This window comes from Hyla sarda, chromosome 7, assembly GCF_029499605.1.
Source record: "Hyla sarda isolate aHylSar1 chromosome 7, aHylSar1.hap1, whole genome shotgun sequence".
NCBI classification, from domain to species: Eukaryota; Metazoa; Chordata; class Amphibia; order Anura; family Hylidae; genus Hyla; species Hyla sarda.
In genome coordinates, this window is record NC_079195.1 from 60,539,003 (window position 1) to 60,551,940 (window position 12,938).

General features: G+C 48.7%; 1 protein-coding gene across 2 annotated transcripts in view; it reads right to left on the reverse strand.

Annotated features, from left to right (window-relative positions):
• Positions 1–12,938, reverse strand: part of CFAP46 (cilia and flagella associated protein 46) — a 236,144-nt gene that overhangs the window by 126,030 nt on the left and 97,176 nt on the right. For both annotated transcript variants that reach the window (XM_056529249.1, XM_056529250.1), the window contains exons 33-34: positions 3,386–3,534; positions 2,972–3,070 (exon numbers count right to left, since the gene is read on the reverse strand). In XM_056529249.1, coding sequence (XP_056385224.1) covers positions 2,972–3,070; positions 3,386–3,534 — 248 coding nt within the window. The remainder of the gene's footprint in view (positions 1–2,971; positions 3,071–3,385; positions 3,535–12,938) is intronic.

Consider the following 12,938-nt stretch of genomic DNA (forward strand, 5'->3'; position numbering starts at 1 on the left):
ACACGCCCCTTTTCATTGACCACGCCCCCATCGCCCCTGTGTCCTGCTCGCAGCAGCAATCCACCACTACGAGCAGCCACACAGGGTACTGCGAGTCGCCACACTTACGCGCAATATACTCACAGAAATCGCGGAGCGGCCGCGATGTCCGAGTACACTGCACTTGCGCGCGGCGACTCACACATCCCTGTGTGGCTGCTTGTAGTGGTGGATTGGAGCTGCGAGCAGAACACCCCCTGTGTTCTGCTCGCAGCAGCAATCCACCACTACAAGCAGCCACACAGGGATGTGTGAGTCGCCGCGCGCAAGTGCAGAGGCACACTATAGAGTCGGATAATTGGCGGATCCACAGCTTAAAACACGCTGTGGATCCGTTACGTGTGACCCTACACCCTTAAAGTGAACTCAGTGGGTACACCCGAACAATGCAGACAAAAGGTATTCTATCGGATTGGGCTTTATACAGTAAATACATACAGCTGTTATTGTGTAAGCCATTTCAACACACTTGATTAAACCTGATCTTCACCTCAGTACTGAAGCCCCCATACCCAATCACCCTGCTATTTATCAATGACAGCAGCTTCTACACTGAGGGCCTCTGTGGTGTGAAATGTGAAGAGCAGAACAAAATATAACTGGAGTACTTCTGCTCATGAAGCTGAAACTGAGCGCCAGTTGCATGATAAGTCTGTTTATTCTACACTAAAAGGTAACCCTACCGGAAAGACGACCGACCACCTCCGCTCCCTTCTTAGACACTTTTGTGAAAAAATGATGATCTCCCAAAAAACTGCAGAGAGGCTATTACCCATTACCCAAAACCAGCCAGATGGTACGTACTGCCTAAAGTACATAAGAGTACTTCCAACCCGACAGGCCGGCCAATCGTGGCTAGTATTGGCTCTGTCACTCAGCCATTGTCGTCCTACCTAGAATGGTTGGTGGCTCCTTTACTTAGGCACATTCCGACACTGCTTAAAGATACAGGTGAGCTGCTTAATGCATTTGACAACTTTACTTTTCAGGATTCTTATCAACTTGTCTCGCTAGATATTGAAAGCCTTTATACCCGGATTCCACAGGCGGGTATACAGGCTATGGACAGTTTTTTGACAGATGCCAATAAGTCCGCTAATTTCAGGGGTTTTATTTGTGACTCCTTGGAATTTTTGCTAAGTAACAATGACTTTCTTCATGAGGGGCAGTGGTACAGGCAAGCCCATGGCACTGCCATGGGCTCGCCTGTCTCTTGTACATATGCCAACGTCTTCTTGACTATGTTAGAAAAGAGGACGGTCTTCTGCAGAGCGAATCCATTTATTGATAAGATTGTGTATTATCTCAGGTACGTGGACGACGTCCTGATAGTCTGGGACGGTTCTGAGATTGACTTTCAGGGCTTCGTCCAGTATCTGAATAATGCCAATGGTGTAAATATCCTATTTACATATGTTTTTGGAGGTAAGAGCATTGAATTTCTGGATGTTAAGCTCAGTATTACCGACAATGAACTACAAACCACAGGTTTCAGAAAGGCCATTTCCAGAAACACTCTGCTACATTATAAAAGCTCGGACCCGAGATATGTGAGGGACAACATTCCCTATAGTCAATTTTTGAGATTGAGAAGGGTTAATAATAAAGATGAGGCTTTCATGGAGCAAGCGGAGGAATTAAAAGCAAGACTAAAAGAGCGCGGCTATCCGCTGAACGCCATTGAGGGAGCCTATAGAAAAGCCTTTAATAAGAACAGAAAGGATCTATTGGTGTCTAAAAGAAAAAATAGGACAAACAAGAAACTAGTTGTGTTTTCCTTTGCAAATTCTCCCATCAATCATATTGTCAAGAAGAGTATTTTTGACAATTGGTATTATTTTGAAAATGACGAAGAACTGGGTGAATTGGCAAAGGAAAAGCCCATTGTGACGTTCAGAAGATCCACTACCACAGGTGATGTTATTAAGAAAAATAAAAGAGAAAGTACTCAGGATGTTAATGATCATTGGTTAAGTCAGATGTCATCCAAAGGCAATTTCGCTTGCAAGAATTGCAACTTTTGCAATCATAATTTGTCCAAAAGGAACTTTATGCTAGGAGGGCTTAACATCTTCACCAACCAGCTAATCACGTGCAAGTCTACCCATGTCGTGTACTGTTTGATTTGCCCCTGTAGACGTTTTTATGTTGGCAAGACAAAACGAAAATTATGCACACGTATAAGGGAGCATTTCTATTCACTCCGTACCGGCAAGGGGGCGCCTCGCTTCATCGCCCACATGATTGAACATCATGGCGGTGGAGTTGAGGCGCTCAAGTTTGCCGGCATTGAAAGAATAGTAGCGACACCTAGCGGTGTTGATAAGCATACCTTACTAATGCGCCGCGAGGCTTTTTGGATCATACGCCTCAATGCTATGGGGCCCATAGGTATGAACGACAGACAAGATTTGTCTGCCTCTTTGTGAATCTTTCTACCTCCGTGAATTTGTAGCACATTGTATATGTTGTCAACATGTTTTTAATTGGTTTTGGGGTTTTGGTTTTGTCACTGTATGTTTTCAATTTTGTTACCATGCCCATTTTTACTAATATAAATACATGTCACCTGCGGCAGGTAGGCGTATACCTATTGGCCGAAAGAAGCGTCGTGCCGTGACGCGAAACTAGTCGCCTCCTGTTGTATACCCCGCGTCTGAGGGCGTGCGCCCTCGCTCCCCGCATGCCAGTGACTTTTTATCCTGTCATCCACTGCTGGTGTTCAATAAAAGGATTTGATTCTTGCATCGAACTGGGTGAGTGCGACTTCTCTTCTCTAGCTCAACTAACCAAAATATAACTGTGCTTTCTATTCTTCTGATGTTTTGTAATCCACGTCGGGTATGTGGATTAATAAATTAACTAATTAACAAATGAAGAAATGTAAGACATTAAAAACGAGAAGAAAAAAAAAAGCAAATAGACAATTTACCTTATCAGTTCATATTCATTAATGAACTCGTTCCCGGCTGCTCTCTGGTGATAAGTGACGGCACGGTACCATTTTAAGTTGGTACACACTTGAGAAATTCTTTATAGGGAAAAAAATGGACATGAATTATTTATTTTAGCATGATATATACCCAATGTATATAAGGTTTTTAGTTAATACCATTAATGAATCTTCAGTTTTGATTTCTTAAACTATTTGTTTGGGGACAGAAGAACGAGCGAGAGGAGCTGGACTTTGTCACGGGACGTGGCCATATAAAAGGCTCAGAGAATGTGTAAGTACCGGTAATACATCATACTCACAACAGGGTTCTATCAATAGTCATGGTAAAGGTGGCCAATCGCTTTAATATATCATCAAACTTCTAAAACACAGAAGTGCATACAGACCAACCTCAGGTGATAGAGATCGGAGAGGCTTTTACTTTGCACAATGTCATGTGCAATGACTTCTGCAAGCTGGAGAACAGGGAGGCTCAGGTGAGTGAATGAGATGCTCTGCAACTCTTGTACTAGCAGATCCAAGTAGTATAGACTGTAAGTCTGTAAAACAAAGCACAACAAAAGCAACTTATCAGATTTTATTGAGTAAATTGTCTGTAATCACGTGAAGTATAAATTCATCTCATAAAATGGTAATTTATTGCTCCGGGCTCCATGGTCCTTCCACAGAGCCCTGTTCTTCACACTATAGACAGAATGAAGGAAAAAAATATCTAACTACGGAGACATCCATGAAGAGAGATATATATATAAAATGACGACGACGATCTGTTGAAGTTCCTGAACGGAAAGAAACAGCTGTCATTGGTTAACGCACTAGTGTTCGGCATCCCGGTGTGGCGTGGAGCCGCTTTACCTGCATGTCCCAGTAATAAACACGAAGTTACTACAACGTGGTGAGTTGCCTGTACTTTCTTCTCTAATATATGGATATATATAAAATGTTATAGTATTATTTATAGAAACATATTTTTACAAATCTCAAAACAGTGTGTTGTGTAAGAAAAATACAATTTTAGCCCCAGATTTACTCTGCCTGGTGAAACAGAGCAAGACCCCTACCAGGGGCAGCCTAGGGGCAAAGTGGGCAAATTGTTTTGTTGCTGAACTAACTATCCCCTGCATGTACATCACAGGGGCATAGAGGCAGCAGTCGATGCCGGTGCTTAAACAGGCCCAAAGACACATAATAGATGGGGATCCTGCTACAGTTTTGCATTACGGCTCAGCGGAGTCAAGTTACAGATGTGTCCATCTTTACCTTTCCTTATGGCTCAGTCAGTGATGAGATGACTAGCGTAGAGAAAAAAACAATTTCACAATACTCATGCTGGGAGATGTATATGCTTATATGTATATTGTTATATGTGTTCCCACATAGTAGTTATGATGTTGACTGAAGCTTGTAGAGGGTTTTGCTGGCATGTTGCAATAAGGAGATTTTTTTTGTACTCACCCTAAAATCTCTCTCGTAGCCTTCATTGGGGGACACCTTACAGATGGTGTATGCGCTTGCCACTAGGAGGCGCTGACCCTAGGAAAAATAGTCAGCTCCTCCCTGGCAGGATATACCCGCCCACTGGAAGTGAGGTAATCAGTTTTGTAACAAAGCAGTAGGAGAAGCCAACAAAGAAATACATCCAAAGTACCCTAGAAAGGAATCCCGGACAACCCAAGAACAGGAAAAAATAGTCCAGAAAAAAGATGAAGAAAAGGAGATTTTTTAACACTTACCATAAAGTCTCTTTCTCGAAGGATCCATTGGGGGACAGAGACCGTGGGTGTATGCTGCTGTCTCTAGGAGGTGTGACACTATGGCAACAAAAACAGTTGGCTCCTCCCAGCAGGATATACCCGCCTTCAGGCTCTGAGCCAATCAGTTTAAGTTCCAGAGCAATAGGAGGAGACTAACAGGTAGAGAAAAACTCAAAACTGTCCGAGAACCAGAAGAAAAAACATAACTGAACACACCCTCAGACAGAGAACCAAGGAAAATCCCAAAAGGGTGGGAGCTGTGTCCCCCAAGGGATCCTTCAAGAAAGAGATTTTACAGTAAGTGTTAAAAACTCTCCTTTTCTCTATCGGCTCCATTGGGGGACACAGACCGCGGGACGTACCAAAGCCGTCCATTGGGTGGGCAGATAAGCAGTCAGGCAGATGGCCGTTCCACTGCCGCCTGCAACACTTTAGGCCCAGACTAGCATCAGCCGATGTAAAGGTATGAACTTGGTAGAACCTCGAGAAAGTGTGCAAAGACGACCAGGTAGCCGCCTTGCAAATCTGCGAGGCCGAGGATCTATTCTGGAGAGCCCAGGATGTCCCAACAGAACGGGTAGAATGAGCCACAACCCTGAAAGGAGGAATCTTCCCCTTAAAGCAATAGGCCTGCGAAATGGCAGACCGAATACACCGAGAAATGGTGGCCTTGGAAGCAGGTTGTCCCTTGTGACGACCTTCCGTAAGGACGAAGAAGGAATCACACTGACGAAACAAAGAAGTGATGGAGAGATAAGACCGAACAGCCAGAACTACATCCAGCTTGAGTAGTGATGAGAAGGAGCAGGACAAAAAGACGGGAGGACAATGTCCTCATTGAGATGAAAGGCCGAAACCACCTTAGGCAAAAAGGAGGGATCTGACCGGAAAACAACCTTGTCTTGGTGGATCACCAGAAACGGAGAACGGCAGGAGAGAGCTGCCAATTCAGACACCCTCCTGATGGAGGTGATAGCAACAAGAAACGCCACTTTCCAAGAAAGGAGGCGGAGAGACACCTCTCTAAGGGGGTCAAAGGGTGAACCTTGGAGGGCACTCAGAACCAAATTCAAGTCTAAGGGGGAGAGGGTGACCGATAAAGAGGAACTGCATGCGTCACTCCTTGAAGGAAAGTCCGGACATGAGAATTAGAAGCCAGGGGCCGCTGGAATAGAACAGTAAGGGCCGAAACCTGACCTTTAAGGGAACTGGGAGACAACCCTAGTTCCAACCCAGACTGCAAAAAGGAGAGAAGACGGGGAACCGAGAAGGTTACCGGGGAGAAGTCTTGAGCTTCACACCAACGAAAATAAGACCGCCAAGTACGGTGGTAAATTCTTGCAGAGGAGGGCTTACGAGCCTTGAGCATGGTGTGAATGGCTTGGGAAGAGAACCCGCGGGCCCTCAAAACCGCGGTCTCAACCGCTACACCGTCAAATGCAGCGACTGTAAATTGGGGTGGCAAAGAGGACCCTGAGAGAGCAGGTCCGGATGGAGCAGAGGGCGCAGTGGAGTGTCGTCCAGGAGCCTGACTACGTCGGCGTACCACGACCTTCGGGGCCGATCTGGAGCTACCAGAATGGCGGGATGTCCTCTGCCTTGAGCTTCCTCAGCACCCTGGGAAGGAGTGGAAGAGGAGGGAACAGATAGGGTAGGGCAAACCCCACCCAAGGAATCGCTAGGGCATCCACGGCCAGAGCCTGAGGGTCCCGAGACTTGGACACAAAAGGAAGGATCTTCCGATTGTGCCGGAACGCGAAGAGGTCCACGTCCGGAATGCCCCAGAGGTCGCAGAGTTGCGCGAAGACCTCTGGATGTAGAGACCACTCGTCGGGGTCGGTTGAGGACCAACTGAGGACGTCCGCTTCCCAGCTGAGCACCCCCGGAATGTGAATCGCCGAAATGGCCGGAACCTTGCTCTCCGCCCAGGTGAGAATCTTGGTCACCTCGGCAATGGCTACCGAGCTGCGAGTGCTGCCCTGTCGATTTATGTACGCCACGGCCGTGGCGTTGTCCGACTGAACGCGGACAGGAGGGGACTGAAGACGGGACTCCCAATGAAGAAGACAAAGAAGAATCGCACGTAATTCTAATATGTTTATTGGACGAAGGGTCTCCTGGGGAGACCAGAGTCCCTGAACCATCCAATCCCTGAACATGCCGCTCTAGCCCGACAGGCTGGTATCTGTTGTAACAACCAGCCAGTGAAGGGGAAGAAACGACCGCCCTTGGAGAAGAAGGGGGGAGCGGATCCACCAGAGCAGAGACTGACTGACCCTACGAGGGAGAACAATCTGACGATCGAGGGACAGAGGAGACCTGTTCCATCGGGAAAGAATCGCCAGTTGAAGGGGGGCGGTAATGAAACTGGGCAAAGGGTACGGCCTCCATAGTTGCCACCATCCGACCCAGGACTTCCATACAAGTGCGGATGGAGACTGATACCCGGGACCGAAGGGAGCGGACCCCCGACCGGAGCGCCAGACGTTTGTCTGGTGGAAGACAAATCCGGGCAGAGGCCGAGTCAAATTGAAGTCCCAGGAAGGTTAGAGACTGGGTAGGGCGGAGGACTGACTTGTCCCGGTTGACCATCCACCCGAAGCGAGTCAGAGTGTGGAGAGTGATGTCCAGATTCTCCAGAGTCTGGGCTCTGGTTGGAGCCTTGATGAGAAGGTCCTCCAGATAGGGTATCACCGAGATTCCCCTCGACCGTAACAGGCCCATCACTGGCGCAAGGATCTTTGTAAAGACCCGAGGAGCCGTGGCTAGACCGAAGGGGAGAGCTACGAATTGAAAGTGCCCCTACGGAACCGCAAAGCGGAGGTACCGATGATGGCCTGGGAATATTGGCACATGGAGGTATTCATCCTTGATGTCCACTGATAAAAGGAACTCCCCTTGTTCCAGGGACGCCACCACCGAACGGAGAGATTTCATTCGGAAGTGGCGGATGAGAAGGTGATGGTTGAGACGCTTGAGGTCCAAAATTGGACGCACAGAACCGTCCTTCTTGGGAACCACAAAAAGATTTGAATAGAAACCCCGAAACCGTTCCCCTGGAGGAACGGGAACAATAACCCCCTGAAGAAGCAGAGACTGGAGAGCCGCTCTAAATTGCTTCGCCAGAGGAGGAGACCGGGGGGCCCGGGAACGAAAAAAGCGATCCCTCGGAAGGGAGGCGAATTTGATCCGGTAACCGTTGGACACCCCATCCCTGACCGAAGAGTCCTGAACATGAGAGGTCCAAATGTCTCGAAAAAACAAGAGACGACCTCCCACCCGAGAAGAAACCGCGGGTGGGGGCCTCGCTTCATGCAGAAGTGGGCTTGCGGTTGCCCGATTTGGACGCAAAGCGGCCAGACCAGTTGGAGTCCGACTTCCAAGACGGGCGTGGCCGGAACGAGGGAGCCTTCCTGTCCCGCGAGGGCGCCTGCCCGGACCCTTTGCTGGAGCCAGAGGTCCGAAAGGAAAAGGGCTTCCTTTGGGAAGTAGGGCGAGCCTTATTTTGAGGTAACAAGGAACTCTTACCTCCCGTTGCCTCAGAGATAATTTCATCAAGGCGTTTGCCAAAAAGACGTCCGCCCGTAAAAGGGAAGCTCAGTGAGAGACCTTTTGGAAGCGGCATCCGCATTCCAAGCTTTAAGCCACATAGAGCAGCGGAGAGCCGCTAGGTGACCCACAGCAAAAGCAGAACAACGGGCTGCCTGCATGGAAGCTGTGCACAGGAAGTCCCTAGCTTTAGAGCATTGAGAGCCAGAGCAGATAGATCCTCCAGGGGGGATCCTGCTAAGATATCCTGATGGAGCTTTTGGCACCACTCTGCCAGGCCCTTGGACACCCATGTCGAGGCGAAGATGGGGAGAAGAGCCAGCTGCTTCAGTGGCAAACTTCGCTAAGGATTCTACCTTCTTATCCGTGGGATCTTTGAAGGCAGCGGCATCTGCCAGAGGCAGTGTAGTTGCCTTAGAGATCTGGGAAATTGGTGGATCCACTGAGGGAGGGGAAACCACCTTAGTGACAAGGTCCTTGTCAAATGGATAACGTTCTTGAATTGTCTTGATTCCCAGAAACCTCTTGTCTGGATGTTTCCATGCGGATTCCAGAATGTCGTCAAAGTCAGCGTGAGAGCTGAACCTTTGAAGTGCCGGCTTAGCACGATGAAAGGATACTCCTGGATTGACATCCGAAGATCCTGGGTCCTCTAAGTGAAAGGTGTCTCTTAGGGCTGTCACCAAAGAGTTCACCTTTGCAATTGAGTCCGGGCGGTCCTCTGAGTCAGATGCCGGCTCGGAAGCCTCGTCCACCAGTTCACCAGGGGAATGAGAATGAGTAGAGGCAGTCCTGGAGGGGGGCGACCCTGACCGAGTACGCGGCTCTGATGTGGCAGAGCGGCAACTCCGAGAACGTCCTCTAGAGGAACGACGTTTGTGCCCAGATGACCGGGGGGGGGGGGGCGGGACCCACGAGAGGAATGCTCACGTCTATCTGAAGACTCAATGGAAGAGTCAGACGAGGCACCCCTAGGACGCTTGTGAGAGCATGAAGTATGTGGAGACAAGGAACGGGCCCTTCCAGAGGTCCTGCGCAGGGAAAACCCCCTTCAAGGCGGACACCACTTCCCAGGAGGCCTCCGCAACCGAACGGGAGACTTTGGTCAAGTCAGCCATATACAGGGACAGGCTGGTGGAGCGGCTGAACCCACCGGGACCGAAGGGGCATCAGGGGGTACCAGGGGGTCTGGGGGAGCAGTGGAGCAGGCAGGGCAAGTGGGCTCAGCAGAGCCAGACATCTTGGTATTACAGTGCTTACAGAGATAGTAAGTCACGGAAGTTCCAGGTTTCTGTTTAGAGGAAGGAACAGCTCTGGATACGGACATAATGTAGAAAGAAAAAAGGAGATAGGAACTTTCTCACCCTAGTCTGTGTCCCCTGCCAGCTGCAGTGAGGAGAACTCGCTCTGAGCAGCTAGAAAGAGAGTGAACAGGCCAGCCAATAGGAAGAGAGGGGCGTGCCTGAAGCAAGGCACTCACTAACTGACCCCTTCTAACGAAAAATCGTGCCCATGGCGCTGATTGGAGGCTGCTTCGCACCTCTGAGAGCTCCTAGCCCTGTGGGCGGAGCTATAGACGGCCTTAAAGAACTGTCATGGCGCCCGCTCCTTGTCCCGAGCGCACCTGACGGCCGTTTATGCGCCCGGGGGAAGAGAGTGGGCGGACAAAGCGCCAGCAGAGACTGCCGGTGAAAGACAAAGTAAGCCGGCGCTGAAGCGCCCGGCTCACGGCAGCGCCGCGGATGTTAGCCGCATATAAGGCGCTGCTGACAAAATGAAAGTAAACCGGCGCTGAGAGCATCTGGCCAAATACACCGCTGCGGCTGACAGCCGCATATAAGGCGCTGACATGGTGGCACAAGCACACACGCACACACATATAAGTGAAGTGCATTATGCACACACACAAATAAGTGTAGTGCCCCATAAAAAATGCCCCCTCAGGTGCCACTGCTCCCCCAGAATAAAGTACAGCCCTTGCATAGGCTAGCCCATAAAGTGTAGGTGGGGCAAAACAGGGGGTCTCCAGAGGTTGCGAGTTGGTACCTATGGAGAAAAAAGGGGGGGAAAGGACTTACCTCAGTCAGAAGAACTTACCTAAAGGAGTCTTCAGTGAAGTCTTCAGTCAGCTTTAGTTACCTGCATCACGCCTGGCTGCTATGCACGAGTGAGGCGAGCAGGTAAATAGGGGGACCCGGACCCATGATGTACCACCCAAATGCTGACCGTTGGCAAGGGGGGGTTAACAGCGCATATACGCAATGTCTGTGCCCCCTCACTCGCAATGGGGAAACGGGGAACCGCAGTCCCTGAATCCCCACCTGAAAACAGAAAAGAAAAGGAATAAAAAACGAACACGTCCCTAACTAGGAAAACAAACAAAAAAAACAGAAGACCTGGTCTGGAGCAGTCCAGACCATGTCCACCTCCTTCAGACACTAAGCTTAACCCCTTAAGGAGTCAGGGTTTTTCCGTTTTTGCACTTTCGTTTTTTCCTCCTTACCTTTTAAAAATCATAACCCTTTCAATTTTCCACCTAAAAATCCATATTATGGCTTATTTTTTGCATCACCAATTCTACTTTGCAGTGACATTAGTCATTTTACCCAAAAATGCACGGCGAAACGGAAAAAAAAAATATTGTGCGACAAAATCGAAGAAAAAACGCCATTTTGTAACTTTTGGGGGCTTCCGTTTCTATGCAGTGCATATTTCGGTAAAAATTACACCTTATCATTATTCTGTAGGTCCATACGGTTAAAATGATACCCTACTTATATAGGTTTGATTTTGTCGCACTTCTGGAAAAAATCATAACTACATGAAGGAAAATTTATAAGTTTAAAAATTTCATCTTCTGACCCCTATAACTTTTTTATTTTTCCTCGTACAGGGCGGTATGAGGGCAAATTTTTTGCGCCGTGATCTGAAGTTTTTATCGGTATGATTTTTGTTTTGATCTAACTTTTTGATCACTTTTTATTCATTTTTTAATGGTATAAAAAGTGACCAAAAAAGCGCTTTTTTTGACTTTGGAATTTTTTTTGCGCGTACGCCATTGACCGTACGGTTTAATTAATGATATATTTTTATAGTTCGGACATTTACGCACGCGGCGATACCACATATGTTTATTTATTTATTTTTTTTACACTTTTATTTTTTTATGGGAAAAGGGGGGTGATTCAAACTTTTATTAGGGAAGGAGTTAAATGACCTTTATTAACACTTTTTTTTTGAATTTTTTTTTGCAGTGTTATAGGTCCCATAGGGACCTATAACACTGCACACACTGATCTTTTACACAGATCACAGGCGTGTATTAACACGCCTGTGATAAGTGTTATCGGCGCTTGACTGCTCCTGCCTGGATCTCAGGCACGGAGCAGTCATTTGCCGATCGGACACCGAGGAGGCAGGTAAGGGCCCTCCCGGTGTCCTGTCAGCTGTTCGGGATGCTGCGATTTCACCGCGGCGGTCCCGAACAGCCCGACTGAGCAACCGGGTCACTTTCGCTTTAGAAGCGGCAGGCAGCTTTGACTGCCGCTTCTAAAGGGTTAATACCGCACATCGCCGCGATCGGCGATGTGTGGTATTAGCCGCGGGTCCCGGCCGCTGATGAGCGCCGGGACCGACGCGATATGATGCGGGATCGCGGCGCAATCCCGCTTCATATCGTGGGAGCCGGCGCAGGACGTAAATATACGTCCTGCGTCGTTAAGGGGTCAAACTGATTGGCTCAGAGCCTGAAGGTGGGTATATCCTGCTGGGAGGAGCCAACTGTTTGTGTTGCCATAGTGTCACACCTCCTAGAGACAACAGCATACACCCCCGTTCTGTGTCCCCCAATGGAGCCGATAGAGAAATGGGTAGGTGCGGTGTACCCCAATGAAGGCTACGCGAAAGAGATTTTACGGTGAGTACAAAAAAAATCTCCTTTTCTCGGTCGCTCTTCATTGGGGGACACATTACAGATGGGACGTACCAAAATAGTCCCCTAGGGTGGGAAAAACAATCACCAGAGAAAAGGAATCAGTCCTGAGACTAAACTCCCGTGTCCACAAGGCCATGCGGACGAGCCCCCAGGTTGGAGACACACTAAGCCCAGAAACTGAGCTCCCGGAAGATCTCCCGTCCAAGGAAATGAACTAGGACACCAAAGGAAAGGCCGTCCTCTGTAGAGACCCAAGACACCCAGGTCATATAGAGAGACAAGAAAAAAAGAAAGATGGACTTCTGCTCTGGAGAGGTCTGGTGCAGACCTGAACAGCTGCAGCCCCAAAAACCCCTATCCCAGGGGCCCGACATGAGCACCCAGAAGGCGACAATAGCTGTACTGGAATAATGCAGATAACCTGAATGCCCTCCAACTCAGAAGGACATGGACCCTGAAGGAAGAAGGAGCGGCAAACACCCTGATAAGGTGGCATCCCGGATACCAGAGAGACCGACAAGTAAACTGGAGATGTAAAGTCACCTGGAAGACGAACCCCTGAAGAGTAAGGCAAAAATGCCTACAAAAACTCTCCGACAAACTTCCATGTAAAAAACATGAAGTGAAGGAGTGCAGAACAGAAAGACCGCCCCGACTAATGGGATCGCGGAGGAGTCTTGGCTGGATCACTCCACATGCCCCAGAC